Below are 12,342 nucleotides of genomic sequence, written 5' to 3'. Positions count from 1 at the left end.
ATTATTATGAAATAAAACACATGTTAGAGTTAAAATATTGATTATTATTTAGTTAAAATTTAGTGCACTCAAACCTAAAACTGTGTTATTATTGTATGGTAAAAAAATGTACATATGATATAAAGGTGGGATTATTTGGTTAAATTTAAAATATTTAATTAAGTATTTAATTAATAACCTACAAAGTTTTTAATTTTTTCCTTTGTCTGTTCCAACAGAATTAACCAATTACAGGTCTGCTAGTTTAGGGAAAGATCTGCCTGTGCCAGAATCTTGGCATCTCTATGGCATCAGTAACACACCGCTTAACCATTCCAACAGAAGTTCATTGTAATAACTTAGTCCAGTTTAGATGTTTTAACTGTAAAATGGTTTAGATGACTCATATGCAGTGGAACTTTGATAATTCTCAGTTCAGGAGATGAGTTAAAATTTTTAATTACGCAGTTACTGTTATTTTGTAGGAATGTCAAGGACTGGGGAAAAAATCATACAGTCCAAAATTTTGATATAAAACTCTGAACTAATGAAGTTGAACTGTAATATCTATATTATCTATGGTTTTGAAATTAATAATGCATATAAGAAATGTACTATACTTACACTGAGATAAATAAAATTAGTTGATTTAATTTAATTCAATTTTCATGAAGTAAGTTTACCCCACCAATGTAGATTCTTGTCAGTAAGGACGAAAAGAATCTACATGCAATATTAAAACGTATTAAATTAATATTTACATATCATTATTGAGATTTGTTGTAGTTTTCACTTCAACTCACTGAATTATTGGTACATTATTAATATTTTCCACAAATAAGGTGATTTCAGCAGGCACCAATAGCAGTTTGCAACTTAGTTTAATTATATTTCAGTAGGTTTGCCTTTGAGAGTACAATATTAAGCAATACAATTGTGCTCATCTTGAGTTAAGAAGAAATGGAGGAAATTGGCAGCAGGTAAAGTAGTTTGCGTTTGAGTATTATTTGTAACAATGCTGGCCACTCTCCCTCTCCATCTCCAAAACTTTGTCAACAGCTACGATTTATTTTGCCAGCTCGTTTTAGCAATGAAAGTAAAAGTAAAGTTATAGTAACCTACATACATAGATATACAGGTAGTGGTCTAATCTGTATATACAAATTGTTCGGAGTATTTGCTTGAACAGTATTAGCAGAGTATATTAAGAGTAATTACACAATGATATAATGTTGTCAAATAATGACCAGGAAGTTTATACTTTCTTTATACCCAGCAAGCTGTAACTGAAAGGATCAGAAGTACTCTGTTTATAATCTATTCCCATTCCCTTTACTGCCAACAGACAAAACTTTGATTACATTACAGTATGTGGAAGATAGGATTTTCATGTAATGCAAAATGAAGATGTTTTACATTTAATTTCATGTACAGGGAGGGAGTTGTGACATTGATGGCAAGTATGACACAGAGGACTTCCAGTCACTGCTGAGTGCCATGCAAGTCCTAGGTTTCACCTCTGACGAACAGGACACAATCTTCAGGATATTGGCCTCAGGTTGGTCACAAAGAGGAACTTGATAGTGATATGTGATAGGAGTGGAGCAGTAATAAACATAATTTTGTAGAGAGTGAGGAATGTTTCAAGGGTGTTTGGTTACAAAGTACATTTTGTTTTTGTTTTGTCAGATTCTCTTTATTTAGTATTTCTTTTACTCAAAACTGACTACAAATCCCAAAAGATTTTTAGGATCTAAATGAACCTAAAGTGTCAACTTGTATTCATTTTTAAGTACCTCACCTTACGCTAAGGTGTTTAAATTCTTGCAATAACATATTCACTAAACTATCATAGTGTTAAGAGGTGTATTTCAAATTTAGCAACTTAAAAAAATTTCTACTTTGTGTTTAAAAACTTGTCACAGTAAAACTAATTAAATGTAATGCTGTATCATTAGCTCTTTTACCTCAAGCATTAGTTTTATGTGTGACCTAGAACTTCTATGCATGATATTAGCAAACCTATCAAGTTTCATGGAGCAATAGTGAAAAAGAAGGTTTTATTATAAAATTACTCAGTCCTTTATAATAAAAGAAGAGAAATATTCAGATTGTTTTAACATAACACAATTTTGGTCTATTTTATACATTTAAATTTGTATTAAACAGAAATATAAGTTTTTATTTTACGTAGTTAATTTTTTTAGTATATATTTTGTCAGCTTATTAGGCATATACATTCTAAAAGGGAATTGCCTTTAAACGCAACCAGCATTTTATCAATACAGCTATTGAGTAGTAGCAGTTGTTGGAGTTCTGAATAGATTTGTAGAACATCTTAGAAATTGCTGCTTCTTGGATTTGTTTTTTCTATTCTTTTCCTGTCTGTGGAATCATCAAATCTTAGTACTGCAAACAAAGATAAAAGCTGTCCTTGCTCATGACGATACAAAATATATTTATCTGCCTGTACCATCTGTAAAAAAGATGTTCAACACTGAATCTTTCCCTGACTTAAAAATAACAGTGTAAATCAGTAATACAATAAAAGTCTTGAGTTCTATTACATCAATGCCATAAACTTATGATGTTTTACTGTATTAAGTTTTTACTGTGTTAATTTCCTGTTAGCCTATTTTACCATTTCAACAAAAACATTTTAAGAAAATAATAGACTCCAAACGGATTCTGCAGTTGGATTTGTTCCTACATTTGTAGCCATGCCTTCAAACCAGGTATATGTGTAATTAAATTTACAGCTTTGGTTTTTCAAATCAAATCAAATCAAAATCAAATCAAATCAAATCAAAAAGTTCTTTATTCACACAATCATAGAGAATGGTGTTGGCGTCAAAAAGTAAAAGCATATTACTAAAGTTATGTTTTTAAAGACTAGACTATAAAGAAGAGTATGTGCTTAAGACACTGTCCAGTTAATTTCTCCATTCCACAAATTCCTTTTCTGAATAAAACGGGTGGTCTTCAAGCCATTTTTGGAGTTGTTTTTTGAAGCCTCTTCCAGTAACTTGCTTAAGGTGATCAGGTAGCTTGTTGAAGTAGACTGCTCCTTTGTAAGTTGGCTTCTTCTCTGATAGACTGAGGTGGTGTGACGGGAGTGAGAAGTTTGAGGCATTTCTGGTGTTATACTGGTGATAGTCTCCAAGTTTTGGTTTGTTTGACGATACCACCAGTAGAATCACCTCACCAATATACAGTGCTGGTATTGTGAGTATTTTTTGTTCTTGAAAGACATGTCGACAACTGTCTCTGTATCCTATGCCTGCCAGACTCCTCATTGCCTTTTTCTGCTGCAGAAATACTCTATCCATGTTTTGATTACTTGTTCCACCCCATGCTGCAATGCCATATCTTATGTGGGCCTCGAAGAGTGAAAAATAAGCAGTTTTTGCTGCAGGAGGTGTTTCAGATATTTTTTTAATTCTTTTTATGACATAAATGCCTGATGCAAGTTTTTTACATAAAATGTCAATGTGGGCATCCCATTTAAGGTTCATGTCAAGGGTAATACCAAGGTATTTTGTGTTTTTATCCACTTTTACAGTGGGTAGGCCATCAATTTCCCTTCCTCTTGTGCTGTATGTCATTTGTACTGTTTTATTTTCATTTAGAACAAGGTTGTTTGAATTGCAGTACTGTTTAACTAAGTTGAAAGCCATGTGTGTTTCTTCTTTAAGGTGGTCTTTATGTGTGTTAGCTAGTGTAAGTACAGTATCATCTGCATACATTACTGTTTGGCAGAACCTGTCCATGCACTTAGGTAAATCGTTTGTAAGCAAGAGGAAAAGAACTGGCCCAAGGACCGATCCTTGTGGCACTCCTCGGTTCATGGGGAGTGTTTCAGACTGAAATTTTATATTTTTATTAGGCATTTCTTTCTTCCATCGGAAAGCAGGTACCCTTTTCTTCACTATTAGTTGTGTTCCATAATAGTAAGTTCCTTCTCCCCTAATCCTAACTTAAGAAACCTCGTTCTGATGCATAACTTGTTGTTGATCATCTTCCTCTTCATTGTTTGTGACATGGTCATTTCACACCCCTTCCTCATGTTCAATAATAATTTCATTGTTTTCATTATGGTTTGTAGGGTATTCAAAATCGTTGCTTTCTAAATTTAAATCTTGTCTACATTGTTCAATATTATTTGTAACACTATCTTCTGAATCACTGATATCAGTGATATCTGAATCTGTTTTATGTTCACTCTCATATTCAAAATCAGGATCATAGTCGTTATCTTCTACGCTTTCTTCAAGTCTTCTTGCAATGTTTCTTCCACTAGTAATTCCAAATCTTGATTAAAACGTTGAGATGAAGATTTTAAAACATGTTTGGCCAGTAACCGATTGCTTCTTCTAACGTTAGGAGGAACTGCGCACAATGCACCAAGGTCAAACTCCACTCTTAAACTGACGTGCAGAAACTAGGAAGCTACTGCATGGTACGGCAATCCAGGGTGCATAGCGGAGGAGAAAAAGGGTTTTGAATTTCCCTCACGTTCTCCTAGATTGCTTGTAGTAACTAAGGGCAATTCAGCTAATGGGATAAAGCAATGAATTACGTAATTAAATGAGAATAGAATATATTATTGGAAATGAGATGTGACTTTTTAACCAGTGACAGGCCTTGGCCCAAGCTGCGAATGCCTGGAGTGCCTGCAACTGTGTTCACACAGGCCTCCAATCTCATCAGTCAGGGCTGGTACATAAATGACATGTGTAAATGCAAGGCTTGCACTGACTTCTAGACAATTATTTTTCATCATTCAGTGATACCAAAAATCAGTAACACTATGTTTGGAGATTTGAAATCTGATCTCTTACTTTAGTGAATAACTAACTTAACACATAAATACAATTAAGGTTGAATAGACAAATCATACCAAAACATTTTGATTTAGACAGGAAACACAACACATGTATGAGCTCCAAGTTTTTTCAATCATGCACTTAATAAAACTAACACTAATCTTTATAAAGTAAACAAAAAACTACTGGTCATGATAGGTCTTCTTGTAATGACATGTAACTGATGGCCAATAGTAAATGGACATATTCAAAATCCACAGGCTACTGACAGTAGCGTACTTCAAATCTTTTATTTTTACTTTTGTGGGTAGTCTAAACCAAATAACCTAATGTTTGTTTAAATAAATTGATTAGTTTTACTATGACACGTTTTTAACACATTATAGATGATTTGGGAACATTTCACTTGAATAATTAAACCCATCTTAGAGCTAAAATTTATTCATTTCATGCTAAAAATAATACATTTTGTTACGTGCAGGTTTACCTGGAATTTAAAAACTGTTGGAAGCAAGAAGAGTATAAAACTTAACAACAACAAAAATTAGAAAATATATTTAGTGGCTAAATATTTTAACCATTACAATGCCATTGTTCAACTTACATTGGTATTTAAGAATCACTAGAACTGCCATAATATAACTTGTGGAATTCAAAAGTTAAAATTTGTATGACTATGCAACTTATCACTCTTGATTACTCAACTATTTTTTAAAATTCATTTTTGAATGTTAATTGTTTATGTTTAGCACACTCTTATACATGTCACATATTTGTTTTATCTCAGTGCTACATCTCGGAAATGTATACTTCCACCGGAAGCAGCTGAAGCATGGACAAGAGGGAGTGGAGATTGGGTCGGATGCAGAGATACGCTGGACTGGACATCTGCTTCAGCTCAGTGTGGATGGCATAAAGCAAGCTCTCACCACCAAAACTACGGTAACTTCTACCATTACTCTGCTTACCATTACTCTGATTTGATTTCTAATTTGTCTGTAAAGTACTGCAAAGTACCCTGTTTTACCTGTTGAACTTTAGGATATGGGTGTACATATATTTCAAATGAAAGTTTTTTGATAGAGAATATTTTTGCATGGGGACTGAAAGGGTTATTAGAAGAAACTCAAGATTTTGACAATGTAATTTTGTACACGAGGTTCTGAGATGCATGCCCTAAGTTATCTTCTGTTAATATAATTTCAGTTTTACACATTTTTATTGCCTGTGTAAATAGTAGGTTACAAAATATTTTACAAATAAATATAAAGCTGTTTTTAAAATTGGAAGTCACATAAGTCATATTTATGAATTATACATTTATGCTGCTTTCTTTCATCTGAAGAGGGTATGGCTTGTAACCTGTAGCACTGTGACAAAGTCTTTTGTGTTGGCTCTAAACCGATAACTTTTTCTAGTTTCAGTTCATTTCTAATTCAATTATGTTTTAATAACGTGCTTTAAAAATAACATAAGCTAATATTTCAACACAATGTAGTACACAAATGAAACATCAGTTTTGAAGTAATAATATCAATATTTATGTTTATTTTTAAATAAGTTACGGAGAATAGTCAAAAAAGTTTGCAGAAGTAGTTAATTACAGTTTTAATAATAATGTGTGCTGTAATAATTATTCCTCCTGCATTCATACACTATCCACCTATCATATAACTATTCAAAACACTCCTGAAATACATTTTTTGAAGCTCCTTCAGTTGTATTTCCACCACATCTAAGTAAGCACACTTGTTCTTTCAAATTAATTTTCAACTTGGTAAAAAGGTACACATCTATTACTGCAGGTTAAGGGAATATAAACCGTTTGCCAGAATCATCACATTTTTTATATCTATTGGGCAGTGTCAGGACTATATACCTGATGCTTGCTGGTTGTAGAACTTGTTATTACATAATCTTGTGTCAAACATCAGAATAGAACAGGATAAATACATTGTAACATATTATTATGTCAGTGGCACATTTTAAAGGCTTTTTGTAAATATATCATTCCATACCAAAATCATGAGTGAGTCAAAAAATCACTTTAATAGGACCTTAAGTATCTCCATAAAAAATGATTATTATAATACAAAGAGTATATAAATTATAGAGATATTGATAACTTTAAAAAAATCAGTTTACGTTCTGTTTGTTTCCAGGAAGCCCGTAATGAGCGTCTGTTCACTGCACTCACTATTGATCAAGCTCTTGATGCCAGAGATGCATTCGCTAAAGCACTCTACAGTTCGTTATTTGCTTGGCTAGTAGCAAGGATCAATCATATCGTTTACAAAGGGACCAAGAGAACCACTGCCATTTCAATATTGGACATTTTTGGCTTTGAAGACTTCAAGGTTCGTTCTATGTGTCTGTAATTTGGAAAGATTTTACACCATGCTACAACCCTCATATATTTAATTACTGTATTAATTCAAATATATATAAAATCTTAACGAATTTTAAATCAAATTCTTCTATACGGATTACTCAAAATGTAATTTATTATTGTTATTATAATTTTGTTAATGTGTTGAAATGCATTTTCTTAAGGTAGCCACTTATTTGTGCTGTTTTGTAAAGATAACATAATAATGTTTTATATTTGTGTTAGACAAAGTATTGTTTTGCAAAGGAAAATTCTAAAAAATAAAATACTAAATATAGTATTGAAGCAATTTACACAACAAATCAAAATTCAACATGATCAGCCTTAATTGTATTAGCAGTTTATACTTATAATTGATTTTTACAAAATAACACATTAAGGAATTATGAAGCAAATAAAAAAATGTGTAGAAGATTTTTTTCTACAAGTATAATGTGGGGAATGAAAGTAGTAAAACTATTTTAGATATATTTAAATATCTTTTCTTGCTATAAAATAGACTGTTCAAGACATAATAGTTGGATCTCTTGCAGGAGAATAGTTTTGAGCAGTTGTGTATCAACTATGCCAACGAGAACCTCCAGTTCTACTTCAACAAGCACATCTTTAAGTTAGAACAACAAGAGTACGCCAAAGAGAAGATCGTCTGGCAGAACATCACTTATGCAGTAAGTTTCAAGAGCACTACTCATTTAATGAAGCGTCAAACATCCTTGTATTAAATTGGATTTTTTAAGTTTAAATAAGAGAATTCTCAGATGTATATCTTTATAAAAACTTGCAGTGTAACCAAAAAGTATTTATCCACAGTGACCAGCATCTGTTTAGACATTTTTTTATATTAACAAACCCATATTTCATGATGGTTCTCAGAAATTATTTGTTTATTGCCTGCAAATATCTTTTGTTTTTTTAAACTGCCATATTATTTTGTATGATGTGATTTTTTTTGTTTTAGTTAATTTCCTAATATATATAGTAACAGTAGAAATTATTGTAATGAAAGGTTCCAACATCAAAATAGGAACTTTAATTGTGTTCTAAGTGCTTTCAACTGAAGAAGATTAGAAAATGACATTTAATAAATAATTTCTTTTATAAAAGTAAATTTACTGATGAACTTTTTACTGTTTGCAAACATTTTATAATCTAAATGCATTTGTTGCAAAAAATGTGTTTTATAAAACACACAACTTTCATAAAATTTTAAAATATATAAGTTGGTAACAACCACCTTTAGTTTAAGTAGACTTATTTTGAGAATAGTAAAGGTCACTCATTGCCTACATTAAGTAGACTTAAATTTACACAAAAACTTGTAATTCCAGGATAACCTCCCAGTGATCCAACTGCTCTCGAAGAAGCCCGTGGGCATTCTTCATCTATTAGATGACGAATCTAACTTCCCACGTGCAACAGATCTCTCCTTCTTGGAGAAGTGCCACTACAACCATGCCCTCAACGAACTGTACAGTCGGCCTCGGCTCAACGGCCCTGAGTTTGGTGTGCGGCACTATGCCGGCCCAGTCTGGTACAATGTGGACGGTTTCCTGGACAAGAACCGAGACACTCTGCGGCCGGATGTTGTCGAACTTCTCATAGCTAGTTCACTGCCTGTAAGTTCACTCTTGCATTCTTTGTGGAATGTTTTCTCCACTCATTTTTATTTATAATGTTATAAAGTATCAGCCACTACTATTGTCTGTTAAGTATATGTTTTCAAATCTTTATTGGCAATGTGCAAATCATCAGACTGCTCAGAGAAGTGTTGTCTTGTAGTGGACACACCTAACACATTTCAGAACGGCTCAGACCTTGGCAACTGATCATATAAGAATAAACTCCAAAAGATACTTGGTACTGGTTAATTGTCTGTCCCAAGAGTACACGTTACAGGAAACCGAAAGTACTCAGTATAGGTTACTTTTATGATACAAATAATTTACATGTTTACCTCCATTCCTGGTACAAAGTACTCGCTCTCGTGTAGTGGTAACAGTAACTAGAACATTTTAAGAGTACTTTGTAACATATGATTTTCAATCAGTACAAGTACATTTTCACTCAGATACTGAAAATACCGGGTATAGGTCGAAACCAAAAGAAATAATAAGACCTAACCTTACTTTCGTAGTTGCTGTATGACGGTAAAATATTTAGTGTTTTGAACTAAATTGAATTATATGTGCAGTGCTGTGTATTTTGTAAATTAAAATAGTTATAAAGTTAGAATTTATATATTTAATTATAATTGATCTCAAAGTTCCAAAATAAATGTTATTTTTCATGGAAAATAGGCTATTAGGCAATTGATTATTTTTAATGACAGGTCTTGTTCATCACCCAACCCCCTCCCCGTCAGTTTACTCCTGGGTACAATAATGTATTTTAGAAACCAGTTTAAATATTTTCATATGGCAGAAGTAAGGTTTATGGGACCGACATAAAAGACGGACTGTGTTTATTGTATACATCTGTTTGTTTTTTTTTATTTAAGTAAAATTAGCAGAGGAACTGCTCAGAATGGTATTACCTTGGGCGTCTGGCAGTTTGAACACTCAAAAAAGTTTATTATTTACATTAATTATATATTTACAATAAATTTATATAGATTAATACATGGATTGTTTACATGTTGACTTGCAAATTATTGTATATAAACTTTTTAAATCGTTTCTCAGAACGTGTTCATCCCAATCAGTTTGCTTTTAAGCTTTTGTCTTATAATTTTTTATGAGCAATAATTCTTTTTTGAGATTTTTATGAAACACACCATTGTGATAAGATTTCTCTTGCAGATGTTGAGTAAGATGTTCATGGCAGTCAGAAGCTCTCAGGAAGCAAACAAAACGCTCAACAAGTCTAACGGGAGATTCGTCACCATGAAGCCTAGAACGCCAACAGTTGCCGCCCGGTTCCATGATTCTCTACAGCAGCTACTGGAGTCCATGTCCAAGTCAGTGTTGCTCATATCATGCTTTACTTCTAACTCTTTTGCTCTATCTGTGTTCTATCTTCTTTGTTGTCATCATTGGTAGACTATGTTATTACTCCTCAATTTTTTACATATGCGGAATACATTTACTAGGTCTATTCAAAAAGTATCTCTGCTGATAACCATTTCAGTAAAATGAGATTAGAATAATAATTTAACCTTTGTACTGTACCTGACTTACTTGGAAAGTTTTGTGAACCTCTATTAATTAGTTCCTTAACAGTAGTGTTTCCTTCCAAAATAACTTTATCACAATTTTATATGTCTAAAAAGATCAATCGACCTATAATCAATTTTGCATTTATTGTGCAGTAAGAAGTATCCATAATCCATTAACAATTTAACTTTTAAAATCTTAACTTAAATAAGTATTCATCCCAGTTTGTATATTTTATTTTATATACTTTTGCAACAAACTTATTTTTTATTGTCTTTTTATTGTGGTAAAAGTATTACAGATAACAAAAATACACAAATTGATATGTGCATTAACCCTTTGGGATCGGCGTTAAATTCGTATGATTTAACTCTCATATCACCTGACCACAACAGTGTCCATGGCTGGTCTCTGCCTCAGGTCGGTGAGGTCATTGAATTATGTTCACGTCCTGTCCCTCAACTTGGCGGGCCACTCCTAGTGGCCCTTGCTGTTTTGCAGTTCAGCTCACAGGTCACTGCGTGTGGCCTACTAGCCTATATTGCGCATTTATAAAATTCAATCCTTATCCAGTTGTAATTGGAAAGTGTTGCAATCTCTCGGCCAAATCAGTAACTAAATTAATATTTCTCTTTTTTCAGCACATACCATAGTAAACATAATTCAGAATGATATTTTATCCGACTGTCAGTGTCACTGTAGCTGCAATATGTATCCTATGTATTTATCAAACTACTAGTGAATTTGTTGAGATAAAGCTCAAATTATAGAAATAAGTTTATATTCTGCAGATACTACAAGCCTAGTTGACACTATTTGTATTTTTATTCTGCAAATAAAAATACTTTTTAAACAGATTAAATCATTACTTAAATTACATATTACTTGGTTCATTTAAAAGAAAATAACAAACAGCCAATTGATAAAGTTTCAACCTTGAAGCTAATAAGCTTTGTAAATTATTTGGCAATTTCATTTAAATCTGTCATTTAAAGAGCCGAAGGTCAAATACTGCTATTTAAATCCGAGTAAAAGTGATGTACATGGTTATGCAAGCACTGTACATGGTTATGTACTACACAGTGGACATGGAATTGACTGTAGCTATAGTTCCAAAAACTTAGAAACCTTGTAATGAAGCAAAAACTTAATAGTTTTTGGTGATGGAAGAGGAGAGGTCCAAAATTTGACACTCATAGATTTAAATTTTGTAATGTGATTCGAATTGTTTGTTTGTGATATTTTCACATATTGTTGTCATTTAAACCAATTCAATGAATTTATTTTGATTCTCAACTGACTTAATATTGATAATAATATATGATAGTTTATATTGTCAAACGTGTTTGATAAGTCCATGAATATTCCAATGACTGTTTCATTATTAACTGAGTTAATGATAAATTCAATAAAGTTTAATGAGGCGGTGATAGTTGATTTACTTTTCCTAAATCCATGTTATACACAGCCTAAAATATTGCCTAAAATATAACTTAATTTAATTAGATACATGATATGTACTATATGATGCAATGTACTATTCTCAACTGAATATGTCAATAAAGAATTTTTCTATTTGTCTATTATGAGAAAATCACATTCTGATATTCTTGTGTAACTATATGAAGGCAATAACTATATGAAGCACTCCCTGTCTTGTCACAGCAAGAAAACCGTGCGTGTGTGTGCGTGTGTGTGCGTGCGTGTGCGTGCGTGCGTGCGTGTGTGTGTGTGTGTAGTGTGTGTGGTGTGTGTGTGTAAAACAATGTACAAAATATATTATGAGCTAACAAAATCATAGTGTACAAACCAAATGTGATCTCATAGTTATGTGAACAGCTACAGCTACGGTATAACTCCAAAATGCTTTTAATCTTAAAACCATACAAACAATATATTTGAACAAAACATTGTAAATAGTGTTTGTAATTTAATTGTTATGATACATTATTACATTATCAAATTGACTGAATTCATATTGAATATTGCTGTTTCT

The 12,342-nt window shown here is 32.3% G+C and overlaps 1 protein-coding gene across 1 annotated transcript in view; it reads left to right on the top strand.

Annotated features, from left to right (window-relative positions):
* The window catches only part of LOC124355741 (unconventional myosin-XV-like), a 94,100-nt gene that overhangs the window by 28,516 nt on the left and 53,242 nt on the right, over positions 1-12,342 (top strand). Inside the window, 6 exon segments of the mRNA XM_046806898.1 lie at positions 1,414-1,537; positions 5,593-5,747; positions 6,968-7,162; positions 7,728-7,862; positions 8,523-8,810; positions 9,993-10,150. Coding sequence (XP_046662854.1) covers positions 1,414-1,537; positions 5,593-5,747; positions 6,968-7,162; positions 7,728-7,862; positions 8,523-8,810; positions 9,993-10,150 — 1,055 coding nt within the window.

Source organism: Homalodisca vitripennis, chromosome 2, assembly GCF_021130785.1.
Source record: "Homalodisca vitripennis isolate AUS2020 chromosome 2, UT_GWSS_2.1, whole genome shotgun sequence".
NCBI classification, from domain to species: Eukaryota; Metazoa; Arthropoda; class Insecta; order Hemiptera; family Cicadellidae; genus Homalodisca; species Homalodisca vitripennis.
This window is presented reverse-complemented; position numbering and strand designations above follow the sequence as displayed.